At 45.0% G+C, this 24,075-nt stretch overlaps 1 protein-coding gene across 1 annotated transcript in view; it reads left to right on the top strand.

The window, feature by feature from the left end:
* Positions 1-24,075, top strand: part of LOC147747587 (vitellogenin-1-like) — a 1,134,322-nt gene that overhangs the window by 969,895 nt on the left and 140,352 nt on the right. Inside the window, exon 31 of the mRNA XM_086925703.1 lies at positions 22,563-22,657. Within this exon, the coding sequence (XP_086781829.1) occupies positions 22,563-22,657 (95 nt within the window). The remainder of the gene's footprint in view (positions 1-22,562; positions 22,658-24,075) is intronic.

Genomic DNA, 24,075 nt, shown 5'->3' with positions numbered 1-24,075 from the left:
CTATACTAATTCATGTGTAAATGTGTACTGATTAGTACATTTGCGCTACCGGGCTATTGGGCCACATTTATTTTCTCTGCCATGGTGCACTTACATGAAATGTAAGTTCACCTTTGGTTTCCAGCAGTGACACCAACACACAGGCCACATCCACTACACTCACTGCTTCTGAAGACGGTGCACGTCACCCTCATGTAGGCCTTGTCCAGCTCCGTTCTCTCCTCTGCATCTTTAAACACCTCCTCTGCTTCTGAGGTCAGGCGTCTGAGGATGGGCACTATGCTACTGTGATTGGTGGATCTGGTGAAGTTGGAAAGATACAAAAGATGTGTGGTTGGGGTTTGGCTTTACCTAAAGCCAGATAGAAGGGGGTTGTATAATGTGTAGAATGGTTGTGTGTGAACTGTGTGAGTGTGTTGATGTCAAGTCCTTCAAATGTACACTTCTGATGACATTAGCAGAGAAAGGGCACTGGTGCATGTCTGCCCACCTGAAGGACATAGCATCAGGGGTAGGCCACTCTGTATCTAGATCACATAACACAAAGGGGCTCCATTCTCTGCGTGTGACATGTCCCTTGCCTATGACATCACACACTTGTGCAGCTGTCTGCCCGTGACTTCCCACGAAGATGTCTTTCTCTTCTCTATCTATCACATCACACGCATGCGTCTACCACACCTCACACCTCACACCTCACTTTAAGTGACAATAAAACAGACCGGCTCAAGCCTAGAGTCTCGTCATAAGGACGTACGTGTGCCTACCATGTGCAGAACTTACATTCGGGTAAAGGGGTCTTTAAACCAAACAGAACAATTTTATGTTTAATCCTCATTGTGTCTTAATTTTTTTAAATTATTTCCAAAAGGGGGGAACACAGATCTTTGTTTAACTAGGTCCAGCATACATGCCCAATGACTAGTGTAACCAACAAGGTATGCAGTTCCTAATGAGAATCGCAGGTGGAGGTATGTGATCTTGTAAGTGAACCCTTGTGTGTGGCTATTCACAAAGGCAGGAGAATAAATTTCTCCTTTTTGGAAAGAGACCCTCACACACCCAACAAGCTGGTGTCTTGCTTCATCATTTGGTCTGCTCCTACACGGGTTGGCGCTGCAATACCCGAGCAGGTGCCCGTGATGGGGCCTACTTGGCGGAGATCTTTATTTCTTAAGCCGTTGGATGCAGTGTGTGTGGGGGCCCTTAGTGTGAAATGTGAGTGTAGGTGGTGATAGTGTGTGTGTGTAAATGAAAACAGGAAATAGTGGTCCACTCAGAACAATTTTAATGAGTTGTGGTCACTACTCTGGTTAAAAACTAGAAGAATGCACACTCTGGTCTAATAGGTCAACATGTTTTTTGCCTGTTTTCTATTGATGGCAATTCCTCAGGACCAAAATGGATCTACCTACACTTTTTGGTGGTGGCCAGGACCTCATTGAAGTACATGTGTGACCACCCGTACAGCACCCTAAAAAGTGGTACTGGCAGATCTATACCCCAACCTACAAAAGAAAACATAATATGACAAGGATTAGATATCATGTATGCCTGATAACTGTATGTGACGTGCACCATCCAACACACATAGTGCAAGGCACACATACAGAACACAGATGAGCAGTGGCATGCATCATCTGTGATATGTGGATTGTCTCATACATATTAGCACTAAAAACATTATAAAAAAGGGATTCAAAAAGCAGCAGAAAAGAATCCAACATATGTAGTCATGGAGTCACACCAGTAAGCATTATCTGGTTAACCCACCCTATTCGAGTAATGGGATTACGACATCCTGTGCTGGTAAACGCAGACACTAAATTGAAGTGTCCTAATGAAAAGAGACAAAGTACAAACAAGACTGTGAGGCCAAACTCTCAAGATGATACTCAGCTGGTATTGCCATCGACACTGAACCTACTAATGTTGCCAAAAGGCTCCCCAAGGCCTGGTAAGGCGGGGCAAATGGATACATGGATGGTCTCTGACAGTCAAATCACACCGCGGCCAGATGTCGATGGGATGGAAGGCCTGTCACCACAGTGTGGCCGATCGCGTCCCTACAACCTCTGGGGATAGTTGCTGGAAAGCTTACGGTACACCCTGGACCTGCCATGGCCCCGTCTCAACAACTGACTGCACGTTGCACTAATAACCAAGACAATCACCACACTTAAGGAAACGCTCCCTTACCCTTGAGTGTTAACTAGAGTACATTTGAAAGGCTCAGGGATGCAAATAAAGCAGACAGAGCAGGCCAACCTGTTACCAGCGCTGCTTGTATACTGGGTCAGGGAGCCAAAATGTGCGGTGGTCTCAAGAATCCCAAACCTGTCCCGCCACGTTCCACGCTCGAGAAGTCTTTGAAGTGGCAAAGCGCGATAGCAGATACTTACAGTTTAAGATGTGGAGGACCAGCCGTGTCCCTACCCCTGCGCTGCTACCAGACCGGGTTGCTCCGTTCACGCGGAAGCTGGAGAAATTATACTCTGTTGCCGTGAGGGTTAGGTACTTCGGGAGCTACCGGAAGCTGCAAGAACTGTTGGCTGGACCGCTAACCCAATTTCTGTGCGCCATGATGGGTCGTACCGTGAGAGTGGCAAACCACCCCCGGAGTGGAGCATGTCAGAGAATAATGGAGCCCCAGTCAGGTACGACCGCTGTCCCTACGGCTCTGGTAAGGATACGGAAAATGCGGTGATAGACTATCCCTAGGTCAATGTGTAGACAAAAATGCTCCTGGAATTTGTGGAGGAGCTGAGGATGTTGGTGTACGGAGGACAAATGGAGATTCCTTGGAACAAGGGATCGTGAGGTTGTCAGTTGCCCGCTAGTTATGTATTGGTAAGGATATGCGGGATAGGGGTTAGGAAAGTCAATGGCGAATTAATGTAAGCTTCTGGTAGACTCGCAGGGACTTGTCAAGTGAGTGTATAAACAGCCCAGACGGATATTGGATAAAACGCTGGTAATGGGGATGTTGTTGTCTACCCACACACTGAAAGCCCATGGTTGTATGGAGTGCCAAATTGATGCCACATGCCGTGGTGGTATCGGATGGTTCGCTAAGCAAGTGCAATCATGGGGGTTCTTAACATTTGTGTGTTGTGCTCATTCCCTGTTGTTTAATTATTTTGTCCACCATAAGCGTGGAAGGGTATACTCAGACGTGAGTCCCTTGCTCATTGCACCATCAGGATTCAAGCAAGCCGGGCCGAAGACGGCTGAAATGCCAGAAACCGGTCCCCGGTAGCTTGTTTCCTTCCCAGTGAAAGAATTGGCTTGGTAGTTTGGTTTGCCCTGTTCCCATGATGCGCTGGGCCAGGGACAGACTAATTTGCATATAGCCAGGTTCTGTAGCTGGGATGGTGCAGTGAGCTAAAAAACGGTGTTGGATTAAGCCCTGATCTCTTGACTGGGTGAGAGTATTCTGCTTAATTCAGAAACTCTGTCCATCACCACCCCCTGTTGTTTAATTATTTTGTCCACCATAAGCGTGGAAGGGTATACTCAGACGTGAGTCCCTTGCTCATTGCACCATCAGGATTCAAGCAAGCCGGGCCGAAGACGGCTGAAATGCCAGAAACCGGTCCCCGGTAGCTTGTTTCCTTCCCAGTGAAAGAATTGGCTTGGTAGTTTGGTTTGCCCTGTTCCCATGATGCACTGGGCCAGGGACAGACTAATTTGCATATAGCCAGGTTCTGTAGCTGGGATGGTGCAGTGAGCTAAAAAACGGTGTTGGATTAAGCCCTGATCTCTTGACTGGGTGAGAGTATTCTGCTTAATTCAGAAACTCTGTCCATCACCACCCCCTGTTGTTTAATTATTTTGTCCACCACAAGCGTGGAAGGGTATACTCATACGTGAGTCCCTTGCTCATTGCACCATCAGGATTCAAGCAAGCCGGGCCGAAGACGGCTGAAATGCCAGAAACCGGTCCCCGGTAGCTTGTTTCCTTCCCAGTGAAAGAATTGGCTTGGTAGTTTGGTTTGCCCTGTTCCCATGATGCACTGGGCCAGGGACAGACTAATTTGCATATAGCCAGGTTCTGTAGCTGGGATGGTGCAGTGAGCTAAAAAACGGTGTTGGATTAAGCCCTGATCTCTTGACTGGGTGAGAGTATTCTGCTTAATTCAGAAACTCTGTCCATCACCACCCCCTGTTGTTTAATTATTTTGTCCACCATAAGCGTGGAAGGGTATACTCAGACATGAGTCCCTTGCTCATTGCACCATCAGGATTCAAGCAAGCCGGGCCGAAGACGGCTGAAATGCCAGAAACCGGTCCCCGGTAGCTTGTTTCCTTCCCAGTGAAAGAATTGGCTTGGTAGTTTGGTTTGCCCTGTTCCCATGATGCACTGGGCCAGGGACAGACTAATTTGCATATAGCCAGGTTCTGTAGCTGGGATGGTGCAGTGAGCTAAAAAACGGTGTTGGATTAAGCCCTGATCTCTTGACTGGGTGAGAGTATTCTGCTTAATTCAGAAACTCTGTCCATCACCACCCCCTGTTGTTTAATTATTTTGTCCACCATAAGCGTGGAAGGGTATACTCAGACGTCAGTCCCTTGCTCATTGCAGCATCAGGATTCAAGCAAGCCGGGCCGAAGACGGCTGAAATGCCAGAAACCGGTCCCCGGTAGCTTGTTTCCTTCCCAGTGAAAGAATTGGCTTGGTAGTTTGGTTTGCCCTGTTCCCATGATGCACTGGGCCAGGGACAGACTAATTTGCATATAGCCAGGTTCTGTAGCTGGGATGGTGCAGTGAGCTAAAAAACGGTGTTGGATTAAGCCCTGATCTCTTGACTGGGTGAGAGTATTCTGCTTAATTCAGAAACTCTGTCCATCACCACCCCCTGTTGTTTAATTATTTTGTCCACCATAAGCGTGGAAGGGTATACTCAGACGTGAGTCCCTTGCTCATTGCAGCATCAGGATTCAAGCAAGCCGGGCCGAAGACGGCTGAAATGCCAGAAACCGGTCCCCGGTAGCTTGTTTCCTTCCCAGTGAAAGAATTGGCTTGGTAGTTTGGTTTGCCCTGTTCCCATGATGCACTGGCCCAGGGACAGACTAATTTGCATATAGCCAGGTTCTGTAGCTGGGATGGTGCAGTGAGCTAAAAAACGGTGTTGGATTAAGCCCTGATCTCTTGACTGGGTGAGAGTATTCTGCTTAATTCAGAAACTCTGTCCATCACCACCCCCTGTTTTTTAATCATTCCCTAGTCATGGCATATATATGTTCAGAGTATGCAGTATGATTGTGCAGAGCATCAATAGTTACTGATCACGTTAAGAGGCTCCAAGGCATATCCTCTTTGAGACCATGCTTTTCAGTGGACAGGTGCAGGACCCATCTTTGTTCTAGGCGGAACAATGCTTTCTTAGACATGCCTGGGTGCACTTCAAGTATAGCCCATTCAAATGAATCTTGGGTATGGTGTTTCTCAAGGTAGTGTGCAGTCATCTTAGTGTTGGTTCTATGGCACCCAAAGTTGCTCTTATGTTCCATCATATGCACCTTAACCTGTCTCGTCGTCATACCTATGTACAGGAGGCCACAAGGGCGAGTCAGCATGTAAATGCAGTTGGACGAATTACAGTTCGTATGTGTCATTATCACCCAATTGACCCCATTACGGAGTGTCAGTTATTTAATGATCTTGATTTGGGGCATACCGAGCATGAGCCACAGAGGTAGTGGCCCTTTACAAATACATTTTATTTAAACCTTACTTCTTAAATTTTTTATGGCATATCTGGGATGATGTATTGTTGTTGCGTTCAGAACCATCACACTGTTGTCGGGCACTACGTAGAGAATCACAATTAACTTTTAAAAGGACACTGGTACATGCCCTGGGCCCCATTCCTTATTTTTGAATTTTCTAAAGACTTATCTACACACCACCACGTGATTAGATTGAACAATTTGTATAGTGCACACTAAGGAGACAGATCTGTCTTTCGGCCCCTGAAACAACAGGGATGTTTAGAGCTAAACGCAGTGGTGTCACAAGGATGAAAAGTCGGGTTGACCCTGCCGAGATTTGAACTTGTCATATACAGGATAAACTCTGATCTTTGCTGAAGCAGCTGAACTGTCCATGCTGTCCGCCATTCCAAGTAAGCATGCCATCCCAGATGTACTCTTTTTAAAGGTGACCTGGACTATTGCAGGGTATTTCATGAATAGGTCTGTCTGCAGTCACCTTTAGATGCGACCTGACCGCACATCAATACAACACACTGGAGAAACAACACACTAAATTTAGAAAGGGGCTTTGGCTTGGCCCTTTCCAACCACTGGATTGTTATGGTGCAGTGCCAGATAGGCAACACCCACTGGGCTCTATTGTTGTGGAGTGTAGACCATTTGGACACTCACAAGACAGTTTCTTGGTTTAAATGACAGACGTTTGTTATCTGATGTAATGGTGCTCATTGTATCGACCTTGAAAGGATAAACAGCTGAGTCGAACCTGCGACCATTGACTCAATCATGGACCCCGTAATGGAAGGATCGGTCAACGGAGCCACCAAAACTGGCTACTGACTGTCTTTCTCGCCCTGCTTGCACCGGGTTATGTGGCCTGATGTGAGTTCACAGAGTTGGCCAACAATAAAGGGTTATGGGTGCCCCAATAAAACGCTTCTGTGCAATGAATCCTGATACATTGTTCTGCAGGGAAAGGAAGGATGCTCATGGAGTGGACATTCTCATCAGCAGTGTTGGGTTGTGTACTCTTTACACCGGCACTTAATTATCAACACCAGGGCTAGTGATAGCTGTGTAAATGTAAATGTAAATGTATAGGCATTTATATAGCGCACTACTTACCCGGAGGGTCCCAAGGCGCTTCGACCGCTGCGAAACCCTTCCTGGCTTCCCTGAGAGATGGTCCCTTAATGGGTATCTCCAGGGTGAGACCAGGCATCCCCGACAGTCTGGTGGGGCCGTTAGTGAAGATAAGGCAAGCTAATGCCCAGAGTTGCCGAGTGTGAACACTGATCAGAGTGGGCACCGAGGCGAGAGAATTATCGAGTCCGCTGACCCTGGTCCAGAAACCTGCCGCACCGGGAATCGAACCATGGTCCCAGGCCGTCCTCTGCTCTCGGGTCTGCCGCCTCTAACCAGTGAGCCACACTACTTTCACCTTGTTTGGTGTTTGTATAAGCTCAGAGTTGTGCAATACCAGTTAATACATTTAATATTCATTGAAACTGCCTTGAATTTATTTATTAATTTGATATGCATTGAAAAGACAAATGCCTGTCACCCAAGCCATTCTTATTGCTTTCGGGGGTTTTGAACAGTCAAAATTGCCACACTTGTAACAAGCAGAGTGATATTGGTAGTTGTGTGGGTCCCGTCATGGAAGGCAGTGTCAATTGGCAGTGCACAATGTTAGCCCTCTGACAAGGGCCCAGGTTCTCCCCCCTCATACCTGTGCAAGGTGTCAGATCTCTTTATGTAACACAGAGTTGATCATACATTTGATCACCAGTGTACAGGACAGGATTTAGTAGTTATATGTCATCCATACTGAATTGGCAATGTAGCTTCCGAGTGCCTGGTGTGGAGTCACACTATGATGGAATTTAAATGTTACAACCTGCCTGGGGGGGCTCTCTTTCAATAATAGGAATGGATTTTTCCCCAATGAAGCCTATTGAAGTAGTAGGATGGTAAGGTAAATCCTAACACTCTAAATAAATACCGCCTACAGAGTGCATGCTGCTCCAGGTGACAGGTAATAGCTCACTGTTTGAAAATAAGATCCACATTTATAAACTGCAAGGAACACATGTATCTTCCTGGCAAAGCAGCAACCCCCTTACTTATTGATATTACTATACCATGTGATCTGCATGGTACACGCTCTTTGCGGCAGGCATATTAAGCTCTGCACTACCTTATGATGAGTCAGAACACCAAGAAGATAACATTCAGATCTTTGACATACAAATGCGTTAAAAGGAAGGTAGATCTTGTCTCCTCATTTCACCATATACGTTTATAGTTGGTCTTGATGTGAACAAGTCCTCACCTCAGAATATACATATTTTACAGCACAGTTAACATTGATTCACAATAGATACATGGTGTGCAGCGTTTGGATGTCCTCACTTCATTCTATGTAAATTTGCATTTGTTTAATAGATCTAAACTACATCCACTAATAACAAATTAACGCTTTGGAAAGATGCAATTGCACAAAAACTTCATTTGAAATGACAGTGTCATATCAAGGTATAATACTCTCAGAAAGGTAAGTTAAAACACATGTGAAAACCAGTGACTGCTCCAATCACCCGTCGGCACGTTTCTCTAAAAAAACGAAAACAGACACCGGGTAAAAACTTCAGCGTTTGACCTAACCCATCTCCTTTAAATATACCATGTAGATTTTAATAAGACTTCAAAAAAAAGTCTCGCTTTTCTAAAGGTTTTTTTTTGTGTTAAACACATATATATATTCTTCCACTCTACCAAAGAAGAAAGGATACGCACTCACAGGTAATTTTCCAAGTGTTTTCTTTTTATTTCTAATGAAGCTTGCACAAGCAACGCGTTTCAGTGTCTTCTGACACCTTGATTACGGTCGGAGGTTGTCACTCTTACTTTCACATATATACAATTTTAAAATTGTTAATCACATGACTTCCTGTTTCCTCACAGATGGGATTGTGGTATATGTAGTTAAAAGCGAACTATTGCATTTTAATCAGTTCTTTTTCATTTCATTGCAAACCCCTCTTTTTGGATCATGTGAAATCCAATTTGGGCATTGAATACCAAAAGTCCAGACTCTACCTTGTCATATAATTTCAAATAACAATTAACCCCTTCCCTGCTCATGACGAGCTCAGCTCGTCATGCAGTACACTGGCCGTGTGCTTATGACGAGCTGAGCTTGTCATGAATATATAGCATTAGGGATTTTCCAGCACAGGAGAAAAACCTCCCTAGCAGCCAAGGTGTTAAGCTTACTGGTTATGCCCTCCGGTGGGCATTTGAAATGTTTCACTTTTCACATTCAATACCATTACTTTGTTGACTAACGTTTGTCTGACCCATATTTTCTGATTGGTACATGTTTTGTCCATAGTAGTTATCGATCAAGAAAGGATAAAGAAAAAGAAAAAGGGAGGGGGGGGTGAAAGAAGGGTGTGGGTCGAGGAGATGGAGGGTCAAACAAAAGGGAAGGGGATGGCGGGGTTTGGGGTAAGTAGTGGTAATTCCATTAATTCTTAGTGGAAAATAGGTCTATTCAAAGGTGCCCCTCTTTTGTAGAGGCAACTTCCTTATCGTTCTAAACTACTGAGTTTCCCTGGAAGTCAGGCCTTGTGACCTTTGTGATTTCCCCAAGGTTAAAAGGGTGGGGAAAAAAGGGAAAAATGTTCTATTGTCTCTAAGAAGCTATTTACATGTGCTGGCTATACAAAATGTACATACATCTCCTCGTCTTGGTTCAAACCATACGGGGTGAATGTTCTCAATGAAAGAATCCAGCGAGACTCGTATTGTCGGTCTTGTTTCACGGTTCCCACCTCTTGCATGTTTGTTAACACTTTCTATGCCGTAAAACTTTAAGGCCTTCCAGTCACTGTTATGTTTCTCCTCCATGTGCTTCGCCACCGCATTACTCCTGTCCTTGTTTGCGGTCGCTCTCACATGTTCTAGAATTCATAGTTTTGTTTCTTTTATGGTGCTGCCCACAGACTTTAGAGGGCAGGGGGATTCGATGATGTACACCACATATGATGTTTTGCAGTTTATCTACTGTCGAATGTTCCATTTTCTTTGGTTAAAGCCTGTGAATGTTTTAGTATTTCTTGCAATTTTACATGCCTTACAGCTTGATCACTTTACAAAGCCCGATGCTTTAAGCCAATGTTTCTTTTTGCTTTGATTTTTCCAGTAGTGGCTTTGTACTAGTTTGTCCTTTAGATTGCCTGCTCGTTTGTATGTCACCTCGGGGTGATTTCCTACAATTTCTGCCACTGTCTGGTCCATTTTTAAGAATTTCCATTTTTTTCTTAAAATATTCGTTATTTCCCCTGACTCTTGTGAATAAGTTGTTATGAATCTTATTTTGCCCACTTCGGGGATAGTTGTTTTTTCTTTTTAGTGAGTTTTGGTGAAAGCTGTTTGCATGTAAAACCGAGTTGGTGGCAGTTATTTTGCGGTGTAGTGTGGTTGGAATTTTTCCTTCAGTGATGTAGATGTAGGTAAATTTAAAGCCAGCTTCTGTTGTATTCAAGATGGAAAAATAGTCTTTGAAGCCTTGTTCTTCTCCATCCTATATGATTAGCAGATCGTCTATATATCGTAACCAAACAATGGGCTTTTCAGTGTGTATGTCGTTGTCCGTGTGCCAGGCGAGGTGCTGCTCCCACCAGCCCATCGTCAGGCACGCGTAGCTTGGCCTTGAGGAAAAACCCATAGCAGTTCCACTTGTCTGGTTGTATATTTCCTCTCTGAAAAGGAAAACATTGTGGGTAAGGCTGAGTTCAATCATTTTTAGAACCATCCCATTGTGTTTTGTGTATTTGATGTTATGTTTTTGAAGGAAATACTCACAGGCTTTGATCCCTATATTGTTTTTGATGTTCGTGTACAATGCAATGATGTCCATCGTAATTAGCCAGTAGGAATCCTGCCATGGTAAGTCTGCCAAATGTCTTAAAAGGTCACTTGTGTCCTTTAAATACGAGGTCAAATTGAGAACAAAGGGCATCAGAAAATGATCTACATAGCTTGCCATTGGCTCGTACAGGGAATCCTTTGCCGAGACAATCGGTCTCCCTGGTGGTTTGGTCTGGTGTTTATGAACTTTGGGTAAAAAATATATAGTGTTCTCTTTTTAGATATTTTACTTCATCGTCATTTTGCAGATTCATGTCTTTCCATTTGCCTAGCTGTATGTCCAGCTCTTTTTTATAGAAATTTGTAGGGTTGTCTTTTAATTTGATGTAATATTCCATGTTGTTTAGTTGTCTGTGGGCTTCCTTCTCATATTCTGATCTCTCCCATACCACAACGTTTCCACCCTTGTCTGCTATTTTCAAGATTATTTGATCATCTTGTATTAAATTCTTCAAAGCCTGTCTTTCCATTTCATTCAGATTATCCTTAAATTTTTTTCGCTTGATTTTGTACAGATCATGAATCACATTTTCACTGAAGATATCAATTTTATTTCCTGGTGGGAGGTGTGGCAAAAAACGGGATCTAGCTTTCAGGCCACTCAGCCCCGAACCTAGTTGCTCTTGCACTGTTTCCAGCTCTATATGATCTTCTTCCTTCGGTGTGTCTAGATTTAACAGAGTCAGGTATATAGATGTTTTCCCTACTGTGGGTCCTATCACTTGTTCTGTTGTTTTTTTATTGTTTTTTCTGCATACTGGCGCATTTGATCATTTTCTTTAAATACGTTGGCTAGTTTTACTTTCCTTATGTATTTATACAGGTCTATTCTGGTCTGAGCTATATCCATGTTACACTTCAGGCAAAAATTCAGACCTTGTTGCAGGAGATTTTTTTCTGTTTCTGTTATTTCCCTATTTGATAGATTTATCACATTCAGATCCTCCAGGTCATTTTCTTCTATAATGTCTTCTAGGGTTTTTTCAATCTCATGCTTCGCGTCTGTGCTCCAACTTTTTCTCGGGATCCTTTGTCTTCTCCCTCTCCTTGTTTGTTTGCTCCGCAACCTCTCCCCCTGCTTCTGCCTCTTCCTCGATATTGTTGCGGCTGGCTGCTCATCTGTTGGTCCCATTGGCGTTGTTGGAGCACCAGCCGCATATCCACTAAAAAATACCTCTTTATATATATATATATATATATAGCGTCTGTAACCATCAGTAAGACACAGTGGCGCTTCTCAGCATTTCATTTTGCCACTGATGCGAAGGTATGTGGCCTCACAAAGGATAAAAAGGACATTTTGGTAAAGAAAAACGCGCCGCCCAAACTGTTTCGATTCGACTTTTGGACAATGTTCACCTCAAATTCTTCCCAATTAAAGACGCCAAAACAGTCCTTCTGACTGTGACGCGAGGCTGCTCCGCAGAATGACAAGGTATGCGGCACCATTTATTAGATGGCTTTGAGGTGGCCTGACATGTACCGCGCGGCAGCTTTAAAGCCTGGAGTAGGGAGACCCCACTATATACAACCCCCAACACTTACCCAAATTGAAAGCAGACGCATAGGGCCATGAATTAAAATACTGGTCAATGACGCTGGGCAAAGAAGTCAGGCAGGGCAAGATGAAAAGGATGAGTGATGAATAAACGCGCAGACACGGTAGCCACATAAACTAAGAAATGTGAGGCTTGGTATTACAGGTAAGTAAGGCATGTCAATGAGGCGCTTTGATCGACAAAGCCACAACCCAAGTTAATAACCTGAGGGCCCTTCCCTCAGGACCTGGGGATTAGCTTAGTGGGCAAAGCAGCACAAGTCAAGAGAGGGACGACAGCCGTGTGGATGCCTTGCTGGAGTCTAGATCCACATATGGGATCCGCCCCTCATGGACAGAGAGCCTGAAATCTACTCACTTGAAGGGGGTGTTAACCATCCGTGCCTCGGCACCGAAGCGGGAGGAAAGCTAGTGACGGTGTACCATAACTGTAAGGGACCCTTGCCAGTTGTGATGAGAACAAAGGTGCTGCCCCACTTCACAATTGTCGAGAATATCGAGTGTCACTGCCAAAACTCTTGTAAATTCGACGATCCACGTGCCGTCACCATGATGGCCAGCTCAAGAAAGAGGTCAGTCGTAAATGCAGTAAAACCACCAACAGCTCTTCTCTGTCTCCGCCAGTACTTCAGACAGAAAAACTGGGAGACGTCAAAGATATACATTAAGAAGCTGATAACATTAGTTCTCCGCAGGTAAAAAATCTATTGGAAATGTCTGGTACGTAATTGCTGAGTTCTTTCTTTGCACGCTGAAAGCCCCAGTAATGGTTAACCAGCAGAACAACAAACCTCAGAATGAAAAAAAAACAAGCGCGGCCCACGGCCGCGAAAGATAAAGCGACGTGCATTCCTGCATGAAACCTGACACAAAACACATGGCCCCTGCGCTCTGCTGCTGGCTCCCAAGAGCAAAACGCTCTGGGAGTAAACCTTTCCTGAAAAGCTGGAACATCCCATTGCCTTTGACCAATTGCGTACTGAAGCCAGACGCAAAGGCCAATTGCGTGTGAGCACCACATGCACAAGTTTCTACCGAAGCTGAATCGATTGCAAGAGGCCGATTTCATATAGCAGCGCGCATTGCAAGAGGCCGATTTCCTATAGCAACGCATGCGCACTGCCATAGGCTTGACCTAAAAAGGAGTGTAAGGAAACAAAGAGAAATAAACAAACAAGCAATCATAAAAGTAACAGGGCCAGTTACCAGCGACAAGAACCACCCATGGAACGGAGGGACAAATGTGAGCAAATAGCCACAGAAAGGAAAGGAATTGTAAAAAGCACACACAGGAACAAATGGCAAGCGAGGGGCGTGCTACAAGCCACTTAGAGAAGATACATCATGTCTCCAGAGTGAGAACTAAACACGGGTAAAGAATTATTTTATGAAGATCTGTCTAAAGTTGACTGGATCATTGGAAATCAATGAATGCTCTGTTCCTTCTTCGTCACAGCGCTGGGAAGAGAGGAAGCAACTGGAAAATTAAGAGGAAAGTGAACAAACCTTCGACTGCAGTATATTTTTAGATCTACAAGGCATCCCAGGCAAACTACTCGTAGGGAATGCATACATCTTAATAATTCCGAGGAAACTGCAAAGAGTGGATGTGTGTATCTGTCTGTGTATGTGGGTGTGTGCACATGCAGCCACCTTTCTATTAGGTTTCGTTATGGATGTTCCCAGAAAGATGTTATGCACTTGTTCCCAAAGGACTATTAACATTTTTCACATAGGAGGTCTGGTGACATTCATCTAAATTCAGATATTTAGACTACCTTTTTTAGGCATCCTATCAGAATGTGTTGTGGGTAAACAGCGATTTTCTGTGAAAAAGTAAGTGCCAGAATTAAGTTAAGTACTTGCAGACACCTGCTCAGATTAAGCACTGCATCTAAATGTCTTACATTTTGTGTACAAAGCTATCACCCCATTGAAGGTAATAATTAAAAGTCTAATGGAGAAATATTTTGTGAATAATATTTAGGCCACAATATGTATATCAACCAACATTTTTCTCATTGATTTTCTGATATAGAAGACCTTTTTATGTTGTGTTTCATGCGAAAAAACGAAATCAATAAAATACAGATTACACAAATACTCCGAAAAACAATCCTCAAAAAAAGGTGCACTTAACCCTTCTGTTGAATACTTGTCCCAAATAAGCTGCAAGAGAAATAGAAACAGCCATTAGGGGCTGATTATGATGGTTGATGGACTTCAGTCCATCCACCATTGTTTTGGGGACTTGGACCACCCGCCTACAAGGTAGTTTTATATATTTTTTTGTGGTATTTCTTTTTCAGATTATATTTTTAAACTCAATGTTATGTTATGTTATGTTATTAAGGTATTTGTTAAGCGCACTATCACCGATTGGTTTCTTGGCGCTGAGGTCAACAGTAACATAAACGTGGATGGGGGGGTGGAGAATTATTGGATTGCTTGTCTGTAGAGCCAGGTCTTCAAGGCTTTCCGGAAAGAGAGGCGGTCTTGGCAATTCTGGATCTCCAAAGGGAAGGTGTTTCATAAGCAGGGGGCAAGTGTTTCAAACCTACGGCCTCCAGCGCGCTTGAGTTTAAAAGGGAGTGTCTGGAGGAGGCCCTGGTGGAGTGAGTGTAGGTTGCGAGGTGGAACGTATTTGGTGATTAGTTGGTCAATGAATTTGGGGCTTTTGCATACAAGGATTTAAATATCATACAACCTGTTTTAAATGAGCAGCGTTGAGTGACCGGAAGCCAATGCAGTTTCCTAAGTAGGGGAGTAGCTGCATGCCACCTCGGTTGATTCAGAATCAGCCTCGCGGCATAATTCTGTACCATCTGGAGACGTTTAAATAGGTAGTTGGGGAGACCTACATAAATGGCATTCACGTAGTCCAGGTGGGACAGAACAGTGGCGATCACGACCTGGGTGATTGACTCGGGCGTGAGTAGACACCGGACCTTCCGGATTTTTTTTAATTGCAAGAAACATTTGGAGACCACCTGGCCCACTTGTGCTTTTAATGAGAGGTCGCAGTCCACGATGACTCCAAGTGTTTTGGCCGATGGTGAGGGTGGCGGGGCCTGACCTAGATCTGATGGCCAATAGTGGGGGCCCCAGTGCTTGGTGCTATCCCCAGTAAGGACCAGCTCGGTTTTTCCTGCGTTCAGTTTCAGCTGGTTTTGGTCCATCCAGGATTTAATGAACCTCATGGTTGACTGGAAATGCAGGATGGAGTTTTCAGTATTGTTGATAGTGAAGAATAGCTGTAAGTCATCAGCATAGTTGAAGACCCTCACCTGTTCGTCTATAAGGGTCTAGATCAGAGGGAGTATGTATAAGTTGAATAAGTGGGGTGACAGGGAGGAGCCCTGTGGCACTCCGCATGTAATGGACTGTTTGGCGCCAGTTAGATCTCTAAGGCGTACTGCTTGAGTGCGGTTCTCCAGGAAAGACCTCAACTAGCAGGCCGCCGTGTCCCGTATGCCGGCCTGTCCGACATGGTCGACCAATATGTTGTGGTCGACCGTGACGAACGCGGTCGACAGGTCCAGGAGCACCAAGGCCTGGGGGGAGCGTCTGTCTGCGCAGTCTCGTAGTGTATCCAGAACTGTGGTAACTACTGCCTCTGTTGAGTGTGCCGGCCGGAATCCAGCCTGGTGGGGATCAAAGCAGGAGGACTCCTCAAGGAAATTAGAGAGGCAATTAGCCACGTGGGCATCCAGGACTTTTGCCAAATAGGGAAATAGGAAATGGGCCGATAGTTAGCCTTACAAGCTTGGTCAGACCCGGGTTTTTTCAGGAGCGGTATGATCAAACCTTCTTTAAACGCAGAAGGAACTATGCCGGAAGTCAGGGAGTCATTCAGGAGTGTAAGGGCAGGGGCCGGGTAGGTGGAGAAACACTCTTTCAGGATGTGGGGGGGCAGCTGTCTGAGGGGGCACTGGATTTAACTCTTGTCAGTAGTTCCAGAAACTGGTCCTAGGTTATGGGCGAGAAACTACTAAGGGTGCCAGGGCTCGCCTTGATTGCCATACCGGTAGTAATTGGGAACGCAGGTTGGAGAATGCTAGCTTTAATGTCTGCTATTTTATCGCTAAAGTGGATGTTAAGTGAGTCGCAGAGAGACTGGGTGGGAGTTATCTTGGGGCGGACATTGTCCAGATTCGTCAATTCATTCAGGATAGCGAAAATATCCTTAGATCTGTTTGAAGATTCTAGGATTCGGAAAGAAAAGTAAGCCGCCTTTGCAGCGGAGATGACATTCATGTACTCCTTTCAGTCTCGTGTGTATTTAATTTTTAGCTCAGGGTCGTATTCACGGCGCCATTAGCGTTCTAAATGTCGCAGAGCCGATTTCCTGGATTTTAAATCAGAGGAGAACCATCTATTGGCATCAGCTCGCTTTGCCAGTCTGACTTTTTTGTAAGGGGCATGAAGATCGCTAGCCAGCCTGTGAGAGTGGATACTGAAGAGTTGATATCACTATAAAGGAGGGGAGTGGTATTTGCTAGTGACTGTATAAAAGCAGTTATTTCCATTGCATTCCAATTCCTGGCCAGCCCGTCTGCGATTGGCGCGGAAGTCCTAGCAGGGACAATACATAATTTGAATTTGAGGATTAGATGGTCTGACCAGAGAAATGGCAGGATTGTCGGGGTTGTTACACACGTGGTGTTAGACCACACCTGGTCTAGGATATGACCCTTGCAGTGGGTAGGGGAGAGCACTAGTTGAGTAAAGTTTAAGTTAGACATGAGGTCAGTCAATTCGGCCGATTGGGGGCCCTCCAAGGGATCTTTATACCAGTTGTTTAGGTCACCTACTAGGAAGATCCTGGCATGGTCGAGTGCTAAATTAGCAACTTGGTCGCCAGGGACATAGGGGACGATAGCATCGAGTTGGGGGGGTCTGTACAAGAGGGCACATGCTATCGTCGTGTGGGAGGCGGCAATTTTTAACACTAGGTTGTCTGTGTTTACTAACGTGAGGCAGGTCAGAGTGGTGACATCCAGATTTGGGCGGATAATTGCCGCAACTCTTTCCCCCCCTTTCCCCGTGGCACGGTCTGCATGGATAATATAGTAGTTAGGTGGAAGAGCCGCTATTATATCGGGGGCAGAATCAGGAGTTAGCCACGTTTCCGTGAGTAGGAGAATGTCCGGTTTCTCCATGTCCAGCAGAAGGAAAATGTCCATCTGGTGTTTTACTAGGGAACGGGTATTTAGATAAAGAATAGTAAGCGAGGGGGGAAGTGGATCAGCCTGTACCTGGTTGTTTGCAGGGCTTGTCAGATGACATTCCTGGCTCAGAATGCCATACTTGCAGAGCCGACTGAGTGTCTCCATCGGTAGAAGGCCCTGGACATTGTTATTGTACTCCATAAGGGCGGCCCTGGGATAGTGGATAGGTCGGGCGGCATAGTCTGCCCCTAGTCCCTGCTGGTCGCGGACGGGCGCAGACGGGCTTGTCTTTGGCGCGTCTTCGGCGCACCATCGACGCGCCCCCTGCGCTCGTCCGCTGCGCTTCCTAGGAAGGGGATTTATTTGTGGCCGTAGAAGTGGGAGGGGCCGAGCACTGTGCCGCTCGCCTGCTCCTCACCTAAAATGGTGGCTTACGCTCTAGACCCCGGCAGCGCCTAATCGGCTGCAATGGGGCGAGCAGGATTTGTGGGGCAGGAACAGAAGAAGTAAAAATATATGCCCAGAGTGAGCGATCAGTGAGTTTAAAATACAAAGTACACAATTACACTTTTAAAAAGTAAATCTTTTAAAAGCAGTTCATTAGCTCACTCGCACAGCAGTCCCGGCTTCCGCCTCAGGACCTCAACATCCGCGTGCACACTGTCAATCGGTGCACGCAATTGAAAATAGCGTTGTTAAGTGGTCAGAGGTGTGAGGGGCCGAGCACTGTGCCGCTCGCCTGCTCCTCACCTAAAATGGTGGCTTACGCTCTAGACCCCAGCAGCGCCTAATCGGCTGCAATGGGGCATGCAGGATTAGTGGGGCGGGAACAGAAGAAGTAAAAATATATGTCCAGAGTGAGCGATCTGTGAGTTTAAAATACAAAGTACACAATTAGACTTTTAAAAAGTAAATCTTTTAAAAGCAGTTTGTTAGCTCACTCGCACAGCAGTCCCGGCTTCCGCACTCAATATTGTCAACAATTCTGTCTGATCCCAGTAATCAATATACACTCTCTCCTCACCTCATTGCCCCATTGGCTAAAATACAGACCTGCCCTATTCCTAGCATATAGAGTGATATTATAGTAACAAGGTAGTATGTTTCTTGTGACCTTTTCCCAGCCATCCACCATCTTTCTCAAATCTGACATGATTGTTTCAAAGTCGTTGCAAGCAGGAGGAATTCTCTCCTCTAATGCAGAGCAGATGAGCTCTCTCTCTGCATGCTCTCTGCTTGCACCTCATCCAACCCTCTGGTAAACAGCAGCAGAGATATGTATGTATTGCAATATTTATTTAGACATGTTTTAGTTAGTTACTGTTAGACCTGACATCGTTGCCATTGTAGTACTTAACATTTTGCCTTCAGACCTACTGTTTTGCTGACTTAATGTTCTTCTGGATTTTGGACTTTGAGCACTTTGCAACTGCTAACCAGAGCTAAAGTCCATGCGCTCTCTGCTTAAAACATGGTAACATTGGCTTATCTACAATTAGCCCTTTTAGTTTACTTATATGTCCCCAGTAAAGTGCACTACATGTGCCCAGGGCTGTAAATTAAATGCTACTAGTGGGCCTGCAGCACTGATTGTGCCACCCACTTAAGTACCCTATTAAACATGCCTGTACATGCAAAGGTGTGTGTGCAGTTTTAAACTGCCATGGGAACCTGGCAAGTTAACCCTCTTCCCAGGCCCAAGTCTTCCTTTTTAATACATGTAATTACCCCTAAGGTAGGCCCTGGAAAGCCCAAGGGCAGGGTGCAGTGTATTTAAAAAGTAGGGCATGTACTTTCAGTTGTACATGTCCTGATATTGAGAAACTCTTAAATTCGTTTTTCACTACTTTAAGGAAACTCTCTCCTGTATAATAACATTAGAATTACATTATTACATTTTATGAGTATAATTTCAAATTGGGAAGATATTGGACCCCCAAGTTTGGTGTCTTTGGAATCACAATTTAAAATCACAATTCAGAGTGAAGTCAGATTTTACATTGTAATCCTGAAATTGCCACTTTTGGAAAGTTGACATTTTGTTACTTTAGCCATTTGGTTCCTTCAGTCTGTCTCTGAATACACGACTGGGATGGGCTTTGTGTTTTTTCTCGAGACAGCCACACACAAATGGAGCTCAAGTGTGACTGATGGGCCTTCAACAGTCTGATGGGCCATCGTGGGCAGTATGGAGGGAGCAGCTTACACTTACACCTGAAAAGGATGTGTCCTGCCCCCATAGAAAGGGCTATGTACCCCCTATAGTGACTCTGGAGTCAGGACAGGAAGGACAGGGACTCTGTGCACTTCAAAGGTATCTCTTTCAAGTTTCTTCCACTTGAAAGGCACAACTGGGTATAAATACTGGACTTCAGTCACCATCAAATCAGTAGACTCTGGACCTGTGATTGCCAAGAAGAAGGACTGCTGTAGTACTACAAGTACTGCCACTCTGCTAGACTGCTACTCTGCTAGACTCCTGCTTTTCTCTGCTGACCTGCTGCCCTCTTGCATGGGAGTGAGAAGGACAGGACCTGCTTCTATCCAACCCAGAACTAAAGGGACTCCATGGGATGCTGGCTTCGCTCCTGATTAAAGTCTCACTGATATAAAAGACTTTCAACTCACCATGCTACATCACCTGGACTATGACATCCAACAGTCTTGCCCTGTCAAGAGGCCAATCCAGTCCTGGACTCTTGGAAGTGGGTATAAAGTTCTAATCTAACTAAAATCCATGCATCTCCATCAATGTAGACACATTGATGCTGCTGCAAGGATCGAATGCATCACATCTCCTTCCACATCAAAGCATCGCATTCCATCTACAGCTCGCTGCTCTTGCAATGATCGAGGACATCACTGACGGTGCGGCACATTGCCTCTATTCCCGATGCATCTCTGACTTAGAGCAACTCAGATCCGATGCATTACCTACAACTTAAAGATCGACGCTAAAGCATTGCCTCTGTTACTCTTCACATTTTTATCCATGACATAATTGCAACCGCCAACCAATGTACTGTTTCAGCTGTCCAAGGTCTAACGAGACCAGATAGCCCTGGGTGGTGCTTTTAAGCACTGCATTTCATTTTATTCTTTAAACATTCATACCTCCACTTATACTTATTGGATTTCTGTCATTTTGGTCTTGTTTTGTTTATTATAGTACACTCAATTTTTTAAGCAGATGTGGTATCATTTTGTGTGGTGTTTTCACTGTTATACTACTTGAAGTGTTGCACATATATGTTACACATTGCCTTATGTTAAGCCTAATTGCTCTGTGCTACGCTACCAGAGGGTGAGCACAGGTTAATTTAGGGTGTTTATCTGACTTATCCTGACTAGGACTGTTGTTCCCTCTTGGAAAGGGTGCATACCTCTGCCGACCAGAAACCCATTGACTAACGGTTAGTTAGTATGGATAGCCGAAAGGACTGAAAGGTATGACAGCTCTTTACATAGAACAAGCACGTATACGGGTGACAATAATATCATCTGAGGGTAGATTAACATGGTAATCAGTAATCATTGAGGGCAGTTAAAAAGGCAACTTCAGAAGCTTATAGTAACAATCAACATTTAGGTGTCCATTAGAAAACAAGAGAACAGTCCCAGGGCATTAGAAGGCCGCAGTCTATGGCAAGTATTAGTTAGTTAGACAGAGGCAACTTAAAGAGATCGGATTTCAGGAATTTTTGGAAGAAATCCAGTGTGGATTTTATTTTCAGGTCAGCTGGTAGTGAGAGCCAAAGTAGTGAGGCTGGTTGCTGTGTGTGTTGCTGAGTGTGTGTGGGTAATAGGCAGACAATTTGAGCAATAGGATATTTTCTCTTCTGCAATGCAAATTCAAGAGGATTGGCATGATGAGGTTGAATATTTTGGTGGGCGATACAAGTCTCGCCATGTCATGTACAACAGTACTCAGTGGCAAGAAGGAATTTTGTATAATGCCCACTAAGACGGTGAAGCTGAATTCAAGTCTAGAGAGAATAAGAACATGAGCTACTGATTTAAAAGTCAAGTGGATAATAAAGATTTCCGTCTCTGTAAAGCATACAGGTAAAAATGTACTGATTTGGCCAGTTTATTTACACTGAGAATCATGGAGAGTTGTAAGTCTTAGGTTATCTCCTGTGCAAAGACAGTGATGGATATTGGTGTTGTCAGGGATGTTCAGAGTGTAAATTAGGTCTGGACAAAAGGACTTCTTGAACCTTGGAGACAAAATAATGAATTCGTTTTTTTTGCAGGTTTTGAGTTAAGCAGTATTCTGACTTTGAAGCTTGAGATTTCACTAGAGTTGTCGGTAACATAAGAATGTCCTTCACAGCAGAGGTTTTAGGGTCAATGTGCAAATAATTAATATATTGGTGTTATGGCAGATTTCAGAAAGTGGTACTACATAGAATTTGAAAAGAATGGGTGTAGAGTGGTCTGTAACATAAGAATGTCCTTCACAGCAGAGGTTTTAGGGTCAATTTGCAAATCATTCCTATAACAGTGTTATGGCAAATTTCAGAAAGTGGTACTACTAGAAGAGTAGGTGTCAGGATAGAACCATGTGGCACACCATAGACAACAGGAGAGTGTTAAGATATTAGTCATGCTTGACTAATTGAGAGTGATTCAAAAGGTAGGACTTCAACTATTTGATAACATGACCTCTAAAACCAAAGTACTGGTCAAGTTGTAAGAATCGATGTGTATGGTCAACAGTGTGAAACACAACTGTGAGTTCAAGGAGCACAAGGTGGCATGTCCTACCACTATCAAGAATACAATGGATGTCATCAAGGATTTTGACTGAAGTTGTTTCTGTTCCATAGCCGGCTCTGAATCCAGATTGATGGCTTGTGAGTAGGTTGGCTGTGCTAATATGATCTTGCTGTTGAGGAGGGACATATTTTTTAAGAGAATTTCCTACCCAATTCATTGGACTTAGCATTGGACCTGGCAAGAAGAATGCATTGTGTGTAGATGTGTCTCAGAGCCTTGAGTTTGGTATGTAAGATGAGGGATTTCAACATTGTCCATTGATGTTTGATCTTGTGAATAGACCTCCTTTTAGCTTTATGACCATAAGTGAACCAATGTTGTAAAATTATTTTCAAATATTTAAAAGCAAATGTCTTATTTTTGTAGCAATAATTGTTATGCACTTTTTCTTGTAGAGCATATAACAATTTCGAGACAAGAATCAATGGTGATTGTTAAAGCACCAAATCACGGATTGGACCAATTGTCCTTCAATGGTGAAACAGCAAAGGTAATGCCATCTTAGTAGCATCATAACTCCACAAACATATCTGCAGTGTGTTCCTCTGATCAAGAACAGTAGGTTGAGACTCAATCAAACTGCCCGTCAAAATCTGCAGTGGATAAGAGAATTGATTGCTGTGCATTGCATTTACCACGGTCGTCACTCACTCCACAGCGCTGCTGCGAGCTACTTGCCTTCTGCCAGACAACCCTCTGCCTCAGGGTTCGAGCCTCTCCTCAGCCTGCTCCCGCCCGTGCCAGTTGCACTTTAATTTAATTTATTTTCTCCTTGCACATGCCCTCTCAGCCGGCTCTGCTATTTCCCATTTGTTTCCTATTTTGATTCTGCCTGCACTCCCTGCCTACTTTCCCGCCATTTCTTACCCCTCCCATCCCGCGACCCGCCGCACTCCCGCTTCTCAGTGGTTAGTCCCTCCCCCCTCCCCTACATATGTCGGCTGCGCCAAAGGTGCACCACAGGCAAGCCCGTCTGCGCCCATCCGCGCCTGGACCAGGTCAAGTGCCAGAACGCCTGGCCCCGGAAACATCACGACGCCTGACTGACTATGACACCAACACCCTCCACACACTCAACCCCGGTCGAGAACACAGCTGCTACCGGGAAACCCCGAAGCGCACCCAAGGACCCTTCACCTGCCAAAACTGCAACTTCTCCCGCATCCGGCTAGCCTCACCGCCCACAAGGAACCCATTACCTCAGATGCATCCTCCTCAACACCTACTCCGCCCGCAAACACGCTGTCGAGCTCTGGGGCCTCCTCAATTCTACCTCCCCTGACGTTGCCTTCCTGACAGAGATCTGGCTGAACCCTGCCTCCACACCTGACATCGCCATCGCCATCCCGGAATGATACAAGATCACGCGCACAGACCGCACCAATGGAACAGGAGTAGGAATCGCCATCGTCCACAGGAACACCCTCAGTGTATCAACCAATGCCGACGACGCCCTCAGCACCGCCGAACACATGCACTTCCAGATCCACACTGATCCCAACACCACCCTAAGAAGAACCCTCATCTGCAGACCCACGGACCCCGACCACAGTTAAGCGATTCCATCACAGACTCCATCAGCACACTAAGCATGAGCGAATTTTGCAAATCTGGCGTTCGCGAATTTTGCAAATTTGCGAACTCTGATTTTTTTTTTTGTGTTCACAAGGATTTCTGCCAGTTTGAAAGGGTTTTGTACCAGTTCGCAATTGCGAACTTACATGTCGGCTCGCAACGGTTGCGATTATGTTGTTTCTACATCGTGTTCATCATCACAGGTTCCCAGCACCCTCTGTTTCACCCCTGCCACCCTCTGTTTCACCCATGCCACCCTCTGGTACATCAATGCCACCCTCTGGTTCATCATCACTGTAGATTATGGGGGGGAAAAGCAAGCACACCAGCCCT

This window comes from Lissotriton vulgaris, chromosome 1_1 (genome assembly GCF_964263255.1).
Source record: "Lissotriton vulgaris chromosome 1_1, aLisVul1.2, whole genome shotgun sequence".
Lineage (NCBI taxonomy): Eukaryota > Metazoa > Chordata > Amphibia > Caudata > Salamandridae > Lissotriton > Lissotriton vulgaris.
Note: the sequence above shows the minus strand (reverse complement) of the source record. Positions and strands in the feature narration are given on the sequence as shown.